At 35.7% G+C, this 19,180-nt stretch overlaps 1 protein-coding gene across 1 annotated transcript in view; it reads right to left on the bottom strand.

Annotated features, from left to right (window-relative positions):
- Positions 1-409: 409 nt before the first annotated feature.
- The window catches only part of MTX2 (metaxin 2), a 60,718-nt gene continuing 41,947 nt past the window's right edge, over positions 410-19,180 (bottom strand). The window contains exons 4-8 of the mRNA XM_026454248.2: positions 6,401-6,473; positions 2,953-3,029; positions 1,459-1,551; positions 941-979; positions 410-557 (exon numbers count right to left, since the gene is read on the bottom strand). Coding sequence (XP_026310033.1) covers positions 417-557; positions 941-979; positions 1,459-1,551; positions 2,953-3,029; positions 6,401-6,473 — 423 coding nt within the window. The 3' untranslated portion in view covers positions 410-416. The remainder of the gene's footprint in view (positions 558-940; positions 980-1,458; positions 1,552-2,952; positions 3,030-6,400; positions 6,474-19,180) is intronic.

Raw genomic sequence — 19,180 nt, 5'->3', positions numbered from 1 at the left:
AAAAAGCCCGATGCTGCAGATCTATATTTAGTTACATAAAAGGTACCCACATGTATTGCTCAAAAAAAAAAAAAAAAAAGCCCTCAGGTTATACAGTAGCAGGCATAATGATCCCATTTGAGAAAATGTTACTAAGAAACATCTAGAAGAAGGCTCTCCAAATAGTTAAGGGTGGCAATTTCTAGGTGATGAGATTTCAGGCAAGTTTCACTGCTTTTTTATACATATCTGCATTGTATTGTTTGCTTTACATCAAGCATGTATGAATTTTTAGAAATAAAATGACTCCATGTTAGTGAAAATAACAGCAAATGGTTTTCTTGCAAATCTTATAAAAAATTTTTTTTTTTTTTAAAGAGTACCAATATATAAAGAATGATTCTTTTAATGCACAAAAGTTGAGGGTTTTGTCAATTTCAACCTGAACTGACCTGGTCCAGAGTCTTCTTTCCCCATCCAATAGCTTTCATCTTACGCTTGACTTCCCACTGTTTCTGATAGGCCAAAATATGATTCAGAGGCCAAGGGTAAGGAGATCCATACCTAGCATGAGTGATCTAAAGCAAAAAGATTTTGTAAAAAAGGTGATCCTTCCTAAAAACAATGCCCATTTTTACAAATAGAATTCTAAAAGAAATATATTTTCAAAGAACATAGAGCAATCTGAAAAAAATACACAGCTTGCAATCTAAAAAATTAAAATTTTAAGCCATTCTCTTTAAAAATATATAAACTTTTATGTACTTTGCAACCCGTTATATCAAACAATGACACACAGCTTCCCTAAAATGTATATGCAAGCAAAATTAAAGTAAGTGAAAAACTATATCACTAATGGTATAAACCACAATGTTTCATTTATGAGCAGGGACTTGCGATTCTGAGCAAAAGTGTTTTCTCATTAAATTTTAATTAAGATAAATGTTACAGAACCACTCACCTCTCCTACTGTAGCTTCATCACACCACTGAAGATATAGCTAGGAACAAAAGAACAGTCACTAGACTTTAGGATACCAAACAGGAAAAGGATAAAGAAAGTAATTTTTTGCCAAGGTAATTTTTTATAAGCTAATTTCGTAAGTCACATACATAGGGGTTTGTTTTCCTTAGCTGCTATTCAGAATTATTAAATGTAATGATGGTATGATATAAAAATATGTTTTGTTCACACGTGTCTAAATACCATTAAAGTGTTTTACAGATATTATTTAAGTAAATTTCAAAAGGCCAAAGTAAAATAATGAGTAGGCAAGAAGCATCCCTCTTTATAAACACAAAAACTAGAACTGAAAATGTCAGGTAACTTGTTCAAAGGTAATAATCAAATAATTTAGGTAGCTCTAGAATTACTTGACTATTTTCCCATTTCTCAATAACTTTAACCCATTAGAAAGATTATATTTTATGAGAATGAGAGAAAAAACTTATTTTCAAGCCATATCATCTAGTATTTTACCTCTGCAGTCAACAGCATATTGTTGACTAATTCCATGTAAGCTTTCATTTCTGCTTTTTGGACTTCACCCAGCCCATCACTAAGAGAATGGCCCTAAAGGGAATTTAAAAAAATTTAAAAGACCATCATATTAAATATACAAAAACTTTCAGTTATCTTACTAACAAATAATATAACATGCAACTATACAATGAATTAAACTTCCAAAATGCCCCCTAAAAATTATTTTATATAAAAGCATATTTAATACTCTGCTATCACTACAAAATATTAGTATGTACTTATTTGTCATTATACAAATGTATCTTTCAATAGAGAAAATTACATTATCAACTACTTCGCAAAAGAAGAAAACAGAATGGTCAGCAAACCTTGTTTAAGAGATTAATTAACCTTATTAGAAATAAAGGAAATACCAAAAGACTGACATGAGCTGTTTATAAAGTGGTCAAAGATGAAAAAAATACTGCTGGTTAAAGATATGGGGAAAAATTTTCACTCATTTTAAAATTCTAATACACTATAGTAAACTAGGAGATACATAAAATGGTATAATCGTTAGTTCAATCTGGCAATCTATTACAAGATTTAAAAAGTACATAACCTATGACATCCTAATACCACTCTTAGGAATTTATTCTAAGGTAACAATACCACTCTCAGGAATTTATACAAAGATGTACATACAAGAAAATTTATCTTAGTACTCTATAAAAACAAAAAATTGGCCATGACCTAAAATGCCCATCAATAAACTTGAGTAAATAAAATTCTAATTTATCTAATATGGGGGGGGGGGGGTTAAAGGAAAAAAAAAATATATATATATATATATACATATATCCAATACAGTAGAATACTATACACCAATGTGAAAGGATGATATATATCTACAGCTATTAATATGGAAGAATTTCCAAACACATTTATGATTTTAAAAGGTATGTTGCAAAATAATACATACTACTATGATCTAGGTTTTTCTATATATGCAAAAAGAAAAGTCTGGAATGATTTTTCAGAAACACTAATGGGAGTTGTTCCTTAATAACTATTAAAATCTAAACTGAATAAATGAAAAGCAGCATCATTCAAATGGATAAATACATTCAACTTCGAACATCTCCTGTATCTCCCTTTTCAAAGGTCAGCCAGATACTTCAAAACCTAATAGTTTTTCATTTCTGACCACAGTTCTCAAAAGCATAAATTAGAAAATTATCTACCATTTTGTAAAGATCAAACCATCTCTTTTGACTAGATACTAAAATTACATACCTTTAATACATTTGACATTAATAAAGAAAAATAAAGCTACCTCTTTTGCCATTATATCATGAAAAAATACTAACTTACGCTTCAGAAATATTTTCCAGTAGTTTGCATTGGCATTTTATAAAACTAGGTTGAAATCAATGTAAATGTTAAGACACATTAAAGAATGATGAATGACTTAGTAACTGTGATCAAATACATTTAATATCTTTTTATTACCTTGGCTTTAACAAATTGGACTATTGGACCAAGTTCTGATATTACTTGATTCCCCACATGAATAAAAGGTACTTTACCTGTTGAGAGAAAAAAAGGTATTTATAAAAATTCTTCCAGTATGTTAAAGTTTGTGATAATTAAAGAAAAATTAACACAAAACTCAGATATTTATAAATAGGGATTTCATAAAACTGTAACTTCTGAAAACTTTTGTCAGATGTGTATATTAAATTCTGTAAGTTTTTAAACTGATTACTAACCAACTTTAGAAAAAAAGAACAGGTAAATTCATTTCTAGAGTTCTCACTTAGATATAATAACAGATCACATAACATTCTCTTTTCAGAACCAACACGAACATACCACCATACAGCAGCAAACACTAATTATCCAAATTACATGAACCAAGCCAGGACATTGGTACATGACCACTGATATATTTCAAAGAAATTTAGCTAAGCTTTCTTTTGAGAGTACAGTGAATCAATCTATACTGTAAACTACATTTAAAAAATCTTTTTACATCTTTTATGTCTTTGATACTGAGATCAACATTTTAAGCAAGCAATTGTACAGTAATCTCTTTGACTCAAAATAGCAAGAATTAAAAGAATTAACAATCTTTGAAGGCATGCTAGTTGGTGAGTTGTAATACAGAGTACTGTTCCCAACATGTGGGAAGAAATGATAGTATGTTTATAAAAACTAGCTTCTATAGACAAATGTCACATTAAAAAAGAAATATTTCACTTTAACAAATACTAATACTTGATGGAATTATTAGAGATGAGAGAACAAAATAATCTCCAAATAGCAAGAAGGGTCTACTCCAAATGCTAAAGAATGAAACCTGCTGTCAGACCTAGTTCAAACAGAGTTCACACTACCAGCAGGCTTCTTCCTGTTCCTTTTCAATAGATTCACTCCTCTCTGGCTTAGTCAGCCTGGGGGTAATGGATGAAGTACACAGCCCTAACAAAAGCTTCAGCTGCATCCATAGGACAACATGCATTACAAAGAGAAGGCAGGCCTTTTGGAACACAACTCAATAGATGAATTGAGAAGATATTTCCCTGTTGCCAATTCTGCATTCCTTCCTTCTACTGCTTTATGAATCTTGCACAAAAAAAAAAAAAAAAAAAAAAAAAAAATTATCTGGTTAAGCATTAGGCCATATTGTTTTCTTAACTTGGGATAAAATCTTTGTTAACTACTATACTACCAGAATTATTACAGGTCCCTTGAGATCAAATGATCTGAGAATGAAAACTATTTAGTACCTAGACTAAAGAGTATTTGGGGGTGTAATATTTTTAGAGCAAAGCATAGTCCTCATTTTTAATGACCAGTTTCAGGTTCTTGGAAAACAGGGTTTGTATTTTATTTTTCTTAAAAATACACTGAGTATTGTCAATTCGGAAGCAAAAAGAAGTGTGGATAGTCAACTGAGTATTCATCTTATATATCTCTAAATATAAAGAGATATATAAAAACAAAGACAACAAATTAGAATTGAATAATGTTTTCTGTCACTAGCCTGCTTAATGAAAGTGGAGCCAATGTTATATCCTTATTATTGCAGGTATTAGGCAAAAACACAGTAAGACAGTTATTTTCTGGTACCAATCAAAGGTCATATAAGAAAAGTGAGGGCTTTGTTTACCGTCTTAGACAGAATAATCACTTTTAAAATTTCTATTCTAAAGAAAGCAAGAATATGTTGCCAAACAAGTCGGCAGATTCAAAGAATGCAAGAAATAGGACCTTGGATGTCATCTAATCCGACTACCTTATATTACAGATTAAGTCACTGAGGCTCAGAGAAGTGAAATTTCTCAAGGAAATAGTTAATATGTGACAAAGTCACAGAAGGATTAGTTGAAGATCTCCTACCTCTTTAGGAAATAAGAGTTTAAGTCAACTGGTCTTCTGACTATTCCATGCTCTCTGCTTTAAAAATCTGCCACAAGATCAAAGAAGCAAATACAATAAAAAAACATTTCCCTGATCACCTCAAATCATTAAATGAAAGAGAATACCAATCTGAGACATAAAATTTAAACATCTTAGTAGAAAGTGCCATTTTCATCTACCTATAGGCGACTCCTATGAAAGAATGTATATTTTTGTATGTCTCTAAAATATTTATCTGTTTGTCTTTCACACAGTCTAATAAAAAGAAAACAGATACCTACTTAAGTGACAGTAAGTAGAGTAATTTTAGGAAACAGGTGGATAAACTACATGATTTTTTCACTTGCCAAAGATCTGAACTTTAGTATTAGATTACTAACCTTTTTACATAAATACACAAATTCTTTTTGTATGACTACATAGAGGAAAAGGATGCACAGAACACAATATAACTTATTTCACCAGAATTCTGTAGTTCCTAAAATCTGTGTATAAAACCAACACAAAATGAGTCAATGAATGCCCTCCAAGAATCTAAAATATGTTTACATTTACAAGCCTAGAAATTATTTTATGGAAATATTTTCTAAAAGTATATTCATAAACCTCTAAAACCAGGTATTTATATAAAAGAATATTCAGTATGTACAGAAAGGGTGTCTTCATACCTTTTAACAATTTCTGCCACCCTTAAAAACTTAAGGTGGAAAAAAAAAGTTTAACACAAGTCACTCTTAAATTATCATACCAAAATGAAAAATGTTTCCCTAAAAAGCAATGTTACACACTTATATCAACCAGTTATCCTTAATAATTTATTCAAAAAGGAGTAATTTTACTTATTGCTCCAACAAAACCATAATTACAATAATCATCCATGATAATTATATATAACATTTATTTATCAGCTTTGTAGCACATTTTTACATTAAAAATTCTTTGAATCATTTATTTAAAACAGTACTTTAATCTACTGACATAAAGATAATACTGATTTTTAAAAATAGGATGGTTAATGCATCTCAAAACCTGTTAAAATTAAGCATTAAAAAAAATAACTAGAAACCAAAAACATTCAGTGATGACTTCAAGGTCTAATGACAAATTAATTTGTCTACAATCTCTCTTCTTCCACCTGTATTATGGGAGAATATAATTTAGAAAGACGTGTTGAATAATAAATGGATTCATTATGACTAAAATTTGTTTTCTCAACAGGAAAGTCTTATGTACATTAAGACTAGGGAAATCTGAGATCATGTATTTCCTTAACATTTACTATTTAAAATAATTCCCTTACTATTAAAACCATTTCCACACGTCAGTAACCATCTCTGATCACAGTTGAAATGAACAGATATGCCAACCCCAAGATTGTCAAATTTGCAATTGTTACTTTCTAAAACCATGGAAAGATTCTTCAAAGGGTAAACAAAAAAATCAGACATTTTAACATGTAGATACAAACTGGACTATCACTATAATTTTATCACTCCATAATATTAACAGAGAAGAAAAAAAAACACACACTTACCAGATGGAGACATATATTCTGCATTTGCCCTACAAACTACTTTGATAGGCAAGTTACACATTTGCAAAAAGGCCTGTAAATCAAGATACATACAATAAGCCCAGTAAAAGCATATGCATAATTGAACAGAAATTTCTATGCATTTCTTTTCTAAACTGAATAGTTTCATACTACAAAACTCTATTAGAAAACAATGAACCAGTTGAAGGTGAAGGATTTATTTTCCAAACAAAAAAAAAATGTCATTTCACTATTTAAAAATCAGTATGATTTAGACATCAGTAAATATATGAAACTTAATGTATGCATACCTAAGGAATAAAATGTAAATTATCCACATTTATGTTACTGTATTAGTTTATATAAACCAGCAATACTATATATTGCTTTAATTTTCTTAAGTAGATGACTAAAGTCCAAATTTTATAAGCTATTAATTGCTTCATTCCACTATTTTCTATAGGATCATCATCTTCCTCATTTTAGAATAAAACTCAAAATACTATCTCTGCTACCTCAAAGTTCTCTCCAGTAATACTCTATATTCCAACAGGTAGCTTCTGTGCTCACTAATTCACTTTTTAAAGACTTAAATTGTTGATCTTTGTTCATAGTTACAAAAATGTTATAAGCAATTTAAATGTCTAATAATAAGGGTATGGGGTAAATCATTATAGTAAATCCAAACTATGGAATACTATACAACCAATTTTAAAACTCATGCTTTAGGAAAATTTTTACCACAAGAAAAAATGTGCTTTAGAAAATTTTTTACAAGAAAAAATGTACACATTATAATATTAAGTAAAAAAAATGCAAAACTCTATTACTAGATCACACTAATTCATTTTTAAATGTTTTTAAGACACCAGTACACTCTGTCAAGCCCACTGTTTTTCATAATACTCAACGTTCACTCCCCTTGTTCTCTCTTCTATGACTCCTTGGCTTCTTTTTCTCTACTCACAAAATTTACTATGTTATTTCTATAAAATCATTCAGTTATTCAATTGGGAAGTCATAAGTTGCAATGGTTCTAATTACCACATACAGATTGGAAGACAAACCTTTTATCTATTTTGAAATTGAAAGTACTATAAATAGCTGTCAGAAATAAGATAAATTAATAAATTAACAAGGATATTATTTATCATTTTACTCACAGAGATTTCTCATAGGTTTATTATAATTCCTTCCTCAGCTCTAGATTAGAAATAAGTATTAAGACTCTTGTTGGCCGGGCGCGGTGGCTCAAGCCTGTAATCCCAGCACTTTGGGAGGCCGAGACGGGCGGATCACGAGGTCAGGAGTTCCAGACCATCCTGGCTAACACGGTGAAACCCCGTCTCTACTAAAAAATACAAAAAGCTAGCCGGGCGAGGTGGCTGGCGCCTGTAGTCCCAGCTACTCGGGAGGCTGAGGCAGGAGAATGGCGTAACCCCGGAGGCGGAGCTTGCAGTGAGCTGAGATCCGGCCACTGCACTCCAGCCTGGGCGACAGAGCGAGACTCCGGCTCAAAAAAAAAAAAGACTCTTGTTAAGTGTTAAGGGTACAATACAGTGATTAATATCTTCTACAAAGAACTCCATTTACAAAAAAGTATGTCAATTCTCTTCTGTTTTCTCAAAACTCCAGTCCTTTAGAGATGCCTGCCTCCAAAAATAAATCCCACATGAGTCTGATTCCCCCCCCAATTACATCCTCTGATTCTTACATTGCTCTGTAACTTATGTATGCATGTCTGATCTCCCCAAGTAAATGGAATCTCTTAGAAAACCAAGCGGGAGATTTTTAAGTTTTTTTTGCAATTCTGTTCTCCTCCCCCCAGTCTCCCTCATTTTCCCACAATTAACCTTCCATAGTGCACTACTTATAATAAGCAATATTGTTCACTAATTGAGCCATTCAAAGCTCCCAAGAGCTTATCATGGCAGAGGCTGTTATTCCTGCCACATATGTTCTCCCCTTTCCCTACAGTGGTAGAAACTACATCTGCACAGAAGGCTGCCTAAAATAAAAACTTATTTTCCGGGCTCCCTTATTACTGGGTATGGCCAACTGGACTAAAAAGTTCTGGACAACTGCTGGGAAGTTTCTTTAAAAGGGGAAAATATCTCCTCTTTTTCCTCCCTGTTGACTAGAATGTAAAAAAGGATGGCTATAGCTATAGCAGCCAAACAGAACCAGGAAGTAGCAGTTGAGTGTTGGAAATGGTAGAGCAACGAGAGTAAAGGGGCCTAGGTTCCTGATAATCATGTAGTCACCAAACTTGGATTACCCAAGTTTGTATGAGAAGTGAACTATCTTTTTAAGCTACCACTATATTGGGTTTCTGTCACTCACTGCCAAACCTGATCTTAATTAATTCACCTACAGTTATGATTTCTAAGTTTAAACACCATCCTGCCCCACCAGAAGTTGATTCTTCTGTGTCTAAGTGGAAACTAACAGTCCTCTAAAACCTATAACCAGTGATTTCAATTCATAGCAATAATAGTGAGCTTCCTGACTGACCCACAAAGATAGGATAGGGTGGTGATTCTCAAACGTCAGCATGCATCAAAATCATGTCAAAGCATGGCTTGTAAGTAAAGAATTAGAGAAAATGAACATAAACAGTTCTTTCAAAAAGCCTGGATCAGAAAAAAAGGAAGAAGGGAGGAAAAGGGTTGCCTCCCTTCTATTACATATGAAGAAGAGTGGAGCTTATTAAAACACAAAGAGAAAAAAAATAACGGAGATAGGCTGAAATTACATAAAACAACTGAAATAACTGATATACAAGATCCATGTGGCCAGGAGCAGTGGCTCACACCTATAATCTCTCAGCACTTTTGGGGAGGCCAAGACAAAAGGATCACTTGAGGCCAGGAGTTCAAGACCAGCTTAGAAAACATAGGGAGAATCCATTCCTACAAAAAAGTTTAAAAAATTGGCTGGGCATGGTGGTGCACACCTTTAGTCTCAGTTACTCAGGAGGCTGAGGTGGGAGGACTGCTTGAACCTGGGAGGTCAAGGCTGCAGTAAGCCATCATCACACCACTGCAATCCAGCCTGTGCAATACAATGACACCCTGTCTCAAAAAAAAAAAAAAAAAAGAATAGGTAAAAAGGGAGGAAATAGGACCTTAGCTGGAGAGATCTGTTTTTGTCAGAACAGGACACTTTTTCACTGTAATGTAAGAGGTGGTGGGGAATCAGTGATGATGATTGCAAGTTGATATGAAAGAACAAGAACGTGAGTGCTCATATTTTATGAAATGGAAGGAGAAATCATTTGCTGAGAATGAGAAACTAAGAAGGGATTGAGGCCTTCAGGAGAACAAAAAAAGAGTTTGAAATAACTGTTTAACATATCTTCTCAAAGGCCTGAATAATATTCAACTGTTAACAATAATAATACTGTATAAAATAGTAAATATAGTATATTTTGCTAAACTACATGCATAGTGGTAACTATGCTAATTAATATTCCAAAAATATTGTATTTCACTTAAAATAGAAGCAGAATTGTAATGTTCTGCAATCAAACCTATGCTTCTTTTTTTTGAGACAGAATTTCACTCTGTCGCCCAGGCTGGAGTGTAGTGGCACAATCTCAGCTCAATGCAACCTTCAACTCCCAAAATCCATGCTTCTTAGTCCCATGCTTTTTATTTTTTTATAAATACTAACTGACAATTTTACCAATTAAATGACACTCAACTTACTACAGACCTCAACTGATAACATAATTCTAGTTAGCCAATTAATCTGTAGTTCACGAGAAAGTTTGATGTCACAAAGCATTTTCATCCAAACTTTAAAAATGCAAAACCGGGCCAGTCCCAGTGCTTTCAGAGGCCAAGGAGGGAGGATTCCTTGAAGCCGAGAGCTCAAGACCAGTCTGGGAAACATAGCGAGAGTTTCTCTCTACAAAAATTTTTTTTAATTAGCAGCACAGGCCGGGCGCAGTGGCTCATGTCTATAATTCCGGGAGGCCGAGGCGGGAGGATCATGAAGTCAGGAGTTTGAGACCAGCCTGGCCAACATGGTGAAACCCTGACTCTACTAACAATACAAAAATTAGCCAGGCGTGCATGCCTATAGTGCCAGCTACTCAGAAGGTTGAGGCAGGAGAATCACTTGAACCCGGGAGGCAGAGGCTGCAGTGACCTGAGGTCGTACCACTGCACTCCAGCCTGGGTGACAGAGCAAGACTCTGTCTCAAAACAAAACAAACAAACAAAAACATTAGCAGCACTGTGGTGGCAGGCACCTACAGTCCCAGCTACTTGTGGAAGTTATGGTAGGAGGATAGCTTGAGCTCAATAATTCAAGGTGAGCTATGATCATGCAAAAAAAAAAAAAAAAAAAAAAGCAAAACCAGAACATTACCATGACTATTTTCAATAATATAAAAACTCTAAAACAATAGCAAGGTTTGGTTCAAACAGTATTTCCCCTTTCTCTTGAAACATGGAAAACACTGGAGAGGCTCACTTTCACCTTCCGCTTTGACTTTCATTCAGTATCTTATCAGCACACAAAAATACTCCAAATAACTGGCATGGCACACTCACCTAAAACATATCCTCTTTTCAATTCAGAAATAGCAATCTGCATATTTTTATTCTTATGGAAGTCAAAGAAAAATGTATTTCAAATTATAATAATGAATAATGAACTTGGAACAACTCAGCTAACTCTTATTCCTCGGTTGAATACTTTATTCCAAACTAATTTAAATGAATAACAGCATAAAGTAATTTGAAGAAAACACTTAGCACATCCTATCAGAGTAACGTTTTATAACTATGCTGTCCAATACGGCAGCCACTAGTCACAAGTGGCTCCTTAATTAATGTTTGAATAAAATTTTAAATTCAGTCCCCTAGTCACACTAGCCACATTTCCAGTGCTCAACAGGCACATGTGGCTAGTGGCTACTGTATTTATTGAACAGTCCAGATTCAGAACACTTCCATCATCACAGTGTGATGTGATGATGTCTATCAGATAGCATGGATATATAACAACAGTAATCAGTACATAAAGGAGACCTTAGCAAGAGAAGCTGACATCATCTGAAAGTGATTATACCAAACATTATTTTTAAAAACCTGCATGATAGCAGAGTCCAAAAATCCTGCAAGTGATACAATCAACTTTTGATGATGGTGACACATTAAATACCATATTTCCAATTTCTGAGAGAATATAAAGATTACTCATTTGCTGAGCAACTCAAATTGTTAAAATGATGAGGCAAATGTATCAATATGTGAAAACTAAGAACTGAACAATGCATTAAAACTGCACCCATATTTTATATATAGTGAGTACCTGGTAGGAAATTTCTTAAATGCACACATATGTATATGCACACAGAACATAACTGCCTGTACCTGATTTCTAAGACCCTGAAATTTAATCAGCTTGATGTAGTTTCAACATATTGAATATATTAATTGAATTCATAACATCTAAAAATTCACTTGAAAGGGTAGGGTGTCAGGGGTAGAGTTTTTTACTTTAAAAAAATTGAAAAAAAAAAAAAACTATTACCAGATCATCAATAACTGGTTAAACATGAAGGACTAAACTTACACATTTATCTCTGCAACCTTTAAAAAAACTGTATTAAAATAACAATGAAGAAACAGAAAAGGTATACACCCAGAAAAACATAAAGAATAGCAGAGGAGACAAAAGCAGACCAAAGATGTCAACCCATTTTTCTAAGATGGAAAGCAGACTTAGCAGGGCAGAGGAAGCTGAAACCTAAGAGTTTGCACAGTAGAAAATCAATACATTTGCATCACAGAAACTAGGAAGATTCCAAAATTGGAAGCACCAAGTAACACAGAAGGCAGAGGTGAGATATAGGACAGCAAATAAAGGATTGGATGAAAGTCTACCTAAGCATCAGACAATTAGCCCTCCCCCCAGTCTAGCAGAAGAAAAAGATTTATTCTTTAGAGAAACTGAACCAGAGGGACCCAAACAGCAGAGGGCACTGGGTGAGGTGTCACTCTGAAAGAGGCAAAGTTAAAGGTAAGTATACATACTGAACAAGATTCACACAGGATCCCTCTCTCTCTCAGCTCCCATACGTAGGATATCACTCCAGAATATCTCTCTAGAGAAAAGAAATCTACATATTGATGGTTTTATTGGGGGTGGGGTGGGCTAGGAATAGTGAGTAACAAAAATGACCTCTCAATATGTAATCAACCTACAGTGACAGCCTCATCTCTTTGCCTTACTCTTAACTATAAATTGTTAGCAGAGATCAACAGATACTTGAGGAAAGCCTCAAACAAAATACAGAGCCAAAACAAACCACAGAAAAAGGAACTGGCAAACAAAACTGCAAAGAGCAAGACAACTTCACAAAAAAATTATAATGGCGAATATTTACTGAGCACTTACTATATGCCAAGTACTTGCACAAGAACTTTACCCTATAAGGTATGTACAAGTATCACTACCTTAAGATGAGAAAAAAGAACAGAGATCAGGGTGTAGAGGGAGGGAGGGAGGGAGAGAAAAAAGGAAGAGGGGAAAAAAGGAAAGAAAGAAGTTATGTGCCTGGTACATAACAGGCAGATAATGACTACCAGATGAATAAATAAATGAACATATGAAAATGTAAATAATAATGTCTAGTTTTAGTCATGTGAATTTTTGAAAAAAAAAAGCAACAGAAACTTCTGGAAAAAAAATTTTTTCTTTTTTTTAAAAAAGACACTTAGTCAAAATCCAAAACACCATTCATAGTCAACCACTGGTTGTAATATACAATCAATGTGACCTTTTGAGGGCACTTTGGTAAGGTCTACCAAAATTCTATATGTACATATCCTTTGAACTAGAAATGTTATTGCTATAAGTATATAATATGAACATATATGTACAAAATTATACAAGATATGTGTAAGGATATTCACACTTAAGCTCTATTTATAACAGCAAAATAATAACAACAGCTTGATATCTATCAATAAAAGACTGGTTAAAACAAATTGTGATGCATCCATCAACAGAATATTTATAGCCTTCAAAAAAGAATAAGGTTGGCTGGGCAAGGTGGCTCACAACAGTAATCCCAGCACTTTGGGAGGCTGAAGCAGGCTGATCACTTGAGCCCAGGAGTTCAATCAAGACCAGCCTGGGCAACATGGCAAAATCCTGTCTCAACTAAAAACACAAAAAAATGGACAAGCATGATGGTGTGTGCCTGTAGTCCCAGCTACTTGGGAGGCTGAGGTGGGAGAATCACCTAAGCCCAGGAGGTTGAGGCTGTAGTAAGCCATGATCACACCACTGCACTCTAGCCTGGGTGATGGGCATAAGCCCTTGTCAAAACAAAAATCAAACAAACAAATAAAACCCAAAAACTAAAGAGTAAGGTTGCTCCTCAACTGGATTTCTTACACTAAATTCCAAAAGACATTTCTCCTCTGGAATCTCTAATAAGGGCTACTGAATTACATAAGATGACATAACGCCAAATGCAAAATTGCTTTTCATGAGGCTGTTTCTTCTAACCACCTAGAGCAAAACATTAAAACATAGTTCAAAAAGGCCTACAAAGGCTATCTGGTCCACTATGAAACTTCCTGGTGAGCTAACTTGCCAGAAAGACATAACTTGGAGTACCTACAAAAATAAATTCAATACGTATATACTGAGCACCCACTATGTATCAAGGACTGCCCTAGCTACTGGAACAAGCAGGCAACATAAAGTCTCAGTCTTTATGGAGTTTACATCACAATGGAGACAGATAACAAGCAAAGAAACCAGAAAATACGCATGGTAATTCCTGCTACTTAGAAATACAAAGCAGTGTAAAGGTATGGCTATTAAATATAGGGTAGTCAGATAAGGGCTAATAAGGTAACATTTGACCATAAACCTAAGAAAGTTAGGGAGCAAGCCATGCAGATATCTAAGGGGAGAAGAGTCCAAGTTTAAAGCCTGAAGCAGGCTTGTGCTTCATCTATATTTCAGCAACAGTTAACAAGACCAGTATGACTATGTGGGAGTAAGGAAGTGAGTACTAAGAGATGGGATCAGAGAGGCAATCAAAAATATCATGTAGGACGTTATAGGTAATTGTGAGGTCTTTGGCTTCTACTGAGTGAGACGAGAAATCATTAGAAGGTGTTGAGCTGGGGATTGCCGTAATCTAACTGAACACTTCAAAGGACACAACTATAGAGAGATTAGACTGTTGAGAGCAGAACCACTGAAGCAGGAGCACGAATTAGGAAGCTTTTGTAATGATCCAGGCAAGATATGATGGTGGCCTGGACCAGGGTGGGAGTGATGAAAGTGATACGTCAGATTCTAGCTATATTTTTAAGGGAGGATCAAGAAGTTTTGCTGATAACTCGATGTGGATATAGGAAAAAGAACTCCAAAAATGACTAAAAGTTTCTGGCATAAACAACTAGAAAGATGGAACTTGTATTTACCAAGCTAGGAAAAACTGTGAGGTGAGCAGGTTTTGGTGGAAGGAAGGGGACCTACAAGTCTTTAGATCGTCGTCTCTATCACTTTTTGGATAGACTTCTGATGAGAAATGAATAGCAGACAACTCTATTCTTTTTTCAAAGGCCTAGAATTGCTAAGAGTACAGCCATGTGCTTTGACAACCAGATAAGCAGGTTCTATTAAAAATTTGAGAAGCCCAGTCCTCAAGGCCACCCAACCTCTTTTGTGCACACAACTGACAGAAGTGCCTACAAATGTACATAATACTGTCTGTTAGCACTTCCTGCAGGTATGATACTTATCAAGGTGTTAAGAAATGAGAAGAACTACAGATGTCAGGCAGAATAAAAATATAATCAAGGATCGTCTTCATCTTTGGTCTTTTCTGCTTCCTGCATCTATAGCCTACCAAGTTTAAAAAATGAAAAGTCAATTTAACGTCTTGGTTAAATGAGAAGCTTTAAGAAGCTAAGAAGTTGTTCCATAAGAGCAGTATGATCTTCTGAAAATTTACTGAGAAGTTACACATGAAGGAACCACTGTTCACTTGAATCGTTTAAAATCTCAGTAACTATGGCTCAATCTTCAGGATGTCAAAAGTAAGCATGCAGGTCTTATAATTAAGAAAATCAGGTAAACAGAATAACATTAATGTGCAAATCAACAAAACATCTTAAATATTATACATATCTAATTTCAAGTCTTCAATCCCAAATATACTAATAATATCCCAGAAAGAAATGTTGCAGGAAATCAGTGAAACTAAATGTAAAGCCAAAAAGTAACCTAATTCTTTTACAGAAAAAAGTAAATAAATTGTTTTTTGTTGTTGTTGTTGTTGTTTTGAGACAGTCTTGCTCTGTCCCCCAGGCTGGAGTGCAGCAGTGCAATCTCGGCTCACCATAACCTCTGCCTCCCAGGCTCAAGCAATTCTCATGCCTCAGCCTCCCAAGTAGGTAGGACTACAGGCGTGTACCACTACACCCAGCTAATTTTTTGTATTTTTAGTAGACATGGGGTTTTGCCATGTTGGCCAGGCTGGTGGTGAACTCTTAGCCTTAAGCGATCTGCCCGTCTTGGCATTCCAAAGTGCTGGGATTAGAGGCGTGAGCCACCACCACACCCAGCCCTAAATATGATGGTTTCTGACAGGAGTAAGAGAACAGACTCTACAACACTTTTTAAAATATCAAATATCCTTTGTTTTAACTGCATTAAAATTAAAAAAAAAAGGCAATACACAGTTCAGAAAATGGTAAAAAGGGTTCAACGTGGTTGAATGGAAACAGTAAGCCTTGGTGGCTATTGTGCACAGGAATGATGCTGCCTCACTGAGATTGCTGTCCTTACCATCCTTTATTCTTACTTTCTGTTGCTGAGTCATAAACCCTACCACTCATGACTGGGCAACTACCAACACATTTTACTGATTAAGTACCCTAGCAGAACCTAATGGATTGTAACAGAGTGCAGATTTTAAAAGCAAGTTATCTAAGTGAAAAAAGACTAGAGTGAACATACATTTAAAAGAAGGAAATCCTCTGCATCACTCTTAAGAATCAGTATAGAACAATAAGGCCAGGCACAGTGGCTCACGACTATAATCCCAGCACCTTGGGAGGTCAAGGTGGGTGCATTATTTGAAGTCAGGAGTTCAAGACCAGCTGGCCAAAATGGTGAAATCCCATCTCTACTAAAAATACAAAAATTAGCTGGGTGGTGGTGGTGCACACCTGTAATCTCAGCTACTTGGGAGGCTGAGGCGAAAGAATCACTTGAGCCTGGGAGATGGAGGTTGCAGTGAGCCAAGACTATACCACTGCACTCCAGTCTGGGTAACAGAGTGAGACCCTATCTCCTTAAAGAAAAAAAAAAGAGTCAGTCTAGAACAGTAAGAAGTTAATGAGCAGAATATCAGAGAGAGCTCTCTGGGTAAAATCCTGGGAAATGTTAGCTTGAGAAAGTACCTTTACCTCAGAAGTTTTCTCATTTCTAAATTAGACAATCAGGCAGATTAACTGAAGTTCTATATGTAAAACACTATATACACTATCTGACACAGAGTAATTCAAAAAATATAAGGTATTATTATTAATAGTAGTAACAGCATTCGTAATAATAAATACTCATTTGTTCATCTGCAAAGGAAGGAAAACCACTTAACCTCGGTGACTTCAAAAGAAAGTTGGCTTCATTTATTTTATTACCTTTTAATGTCTCCTTATGAGAAAAATTAAAATAATTACTACATACTATAATTTAATTGCATTTACTTCTATAAAATCAAAATACCAAGAGTGTGTACTGAGATAAAAATTTCTAGAAAGATGTTAAAAGAATAAAGGAAAATAACCAAAAGTACTTTTCTTTCTTTCTTTCTTTTTTTTTGAGATGGTGTTTCACTACTGTCGCCCAGGCTGGAGTGCAATGGTGCGATCTCAGCTCACTGAAACCTCCGCCTCACAGATTCAAGCGATTCTCTCACCTCAGCCTCACAAGTAGCTGGGATTACGGGCATGCACCACCACCCCCGGCTAATTTTTTGTATTTAGTAGAGATGGGGTTTCACCAGGTTGGACATGATGGTCTCAAACTCCTGACCTCAGGTGATCCACCCGCCTCAGCCTCCCAAAGTGCTGGGATTACAGGCATGAGTCACCACGCCTGGCCCAATAGAACTTTTCAAAAGAATAATGAACATACGCTTTATGTTTTCAATATATATAATTATATAATATAATCTTTTCTAACAAAGCAAAAATGAGATATCTTAATATTGATATAAATGGTTATGAATAATTTTTAGAGTCATACACACTGATAAAACTGATAAATGAACTGACAGAAGGACTCCATCCCGCAAGTATATATGGTTCATTAATATACATAGACAATGTCTATCTTGTTTACTACTTTAGTCCTCGGCATACAATAAAGTCTCAATAAACATTTGCTTAATGAACAAGCCATAGATATTCCTAATAATAAATGCAAACATACCTAAGTTCACAGAAAGCTAGTAAACTATAGCAAAAATTAGCATTTTGTAATTTTATGGGTTCAGAATTCACTATTTTAAAAAGTTAGATGTAACTCGTTAAGTTCAGAGATATTTTAAAAAATCAATAGTTACAAATATCAGTAAGTTGATATTGCTTTAGAAAACAGTAACAGGAATTCAACTTAAAAACAGTAATGATCTGGCCCACAACCACAAGACGGACAAACAGGAACAGCTCCAGTCTGCAGCTCCCAGCATGATCAACGCAGAAGACGGCTGATTTCTCCATTTCCAACTGAGGTACCTGGTTCATCTCACTGGGACTGGTCGGACAATGGGCGCAGCTCATGCAGGGCAAGCAGAAGCAGGGTGGGGTGTCACCTCACCCAGGAAGCACAAGGGGTCGGGGGATTTCCCTTTCCTTGCCAAGGGAAGTCGTGACAGACTACCTGGAAAAACAGGACACTCCCACCCAAATACTGTGCTCTTCCCAAGGTCTTAGCAACCAGCAGACAAGGTGATTCTTTCCCAGGCCTGGCTAGGCGGCTCCCACACCCACAGAACGTTGCTCACTGCTAGTGCAGCAGTCTGAGATCGATCTGTGTGAGACAGCCCCCTGGCTGGGGGAGGGGCGTCCGCCATTGCTGAGGTAAGTAAACAAAGCCACCTGGAAGCTCGAACTTGGCAGAGCCCACCACAGCTCAAGGAGGCCTACTGCCTCTATGCTCCACCTCTGTGGGCAGGGCATAGCTGAACAAAAGGCAGCAGACAACTTCTGCAGACTTCAACGTCCCTGTCTGACAGCTCTGAAGAGAGCAGTGCTTCTCCCAGCACAGTGTCTGAGCTCTGAGAACGGACAGACTGCCTCCTCAAGTGGGTCCCTGACCCCCGTGTAGCCTAACTCAGAGACACCTCTCCCTATAAGGGGCTGAAAGACACCTTATATACATGGGTGCCCCTCTGGGATGCAGATTCCAGAGGAAGGATCAGGCAGTAATATTTGCCATTCTGCAGTCTCCTCTGGTGATACCCAAGCAAACAGGGTCTGGAGTGGACCTCTAGCAAACTCCAACAGATCTGCAGCTGAGGGACCTGACTGTTAGAAGGAAAACTAACAAACAGAAAGGAATAGCATCAACATCAACAAAAAGGCTATCTATGCCAAAACCTCATCTATAGGTCACCAACATCAAAGACCAAAGGTAGATAAAACCACAAAGATGGGGAGAAACCAGAGCAGAAAAGCTGAGAATTCTAAAAGTCAGAGCACCTCTCCTCCTCCAAAGGATCGCAGC

This window comes from Piliocolobus tephrosceles, chromosome 11 (genome assembly GCF_002776525.5).
Source record: "Piliocolobus tephrosceles isolate RC106 chromosome 11, ASM277652v3, whole genome shotgun sequence".
Lineage (NCBI taxonomy): Eukaryota > Metazoa > Chordata > Mammalia > Primates > Cercopithecidae > Piliocolobus > Piliocolobus tephrosceles.
The sequence above is the reverse complement of the archived record's forward strand: the minus strand, read 5'-3'. Positions and strand labels throughout refer to the sequence as shown.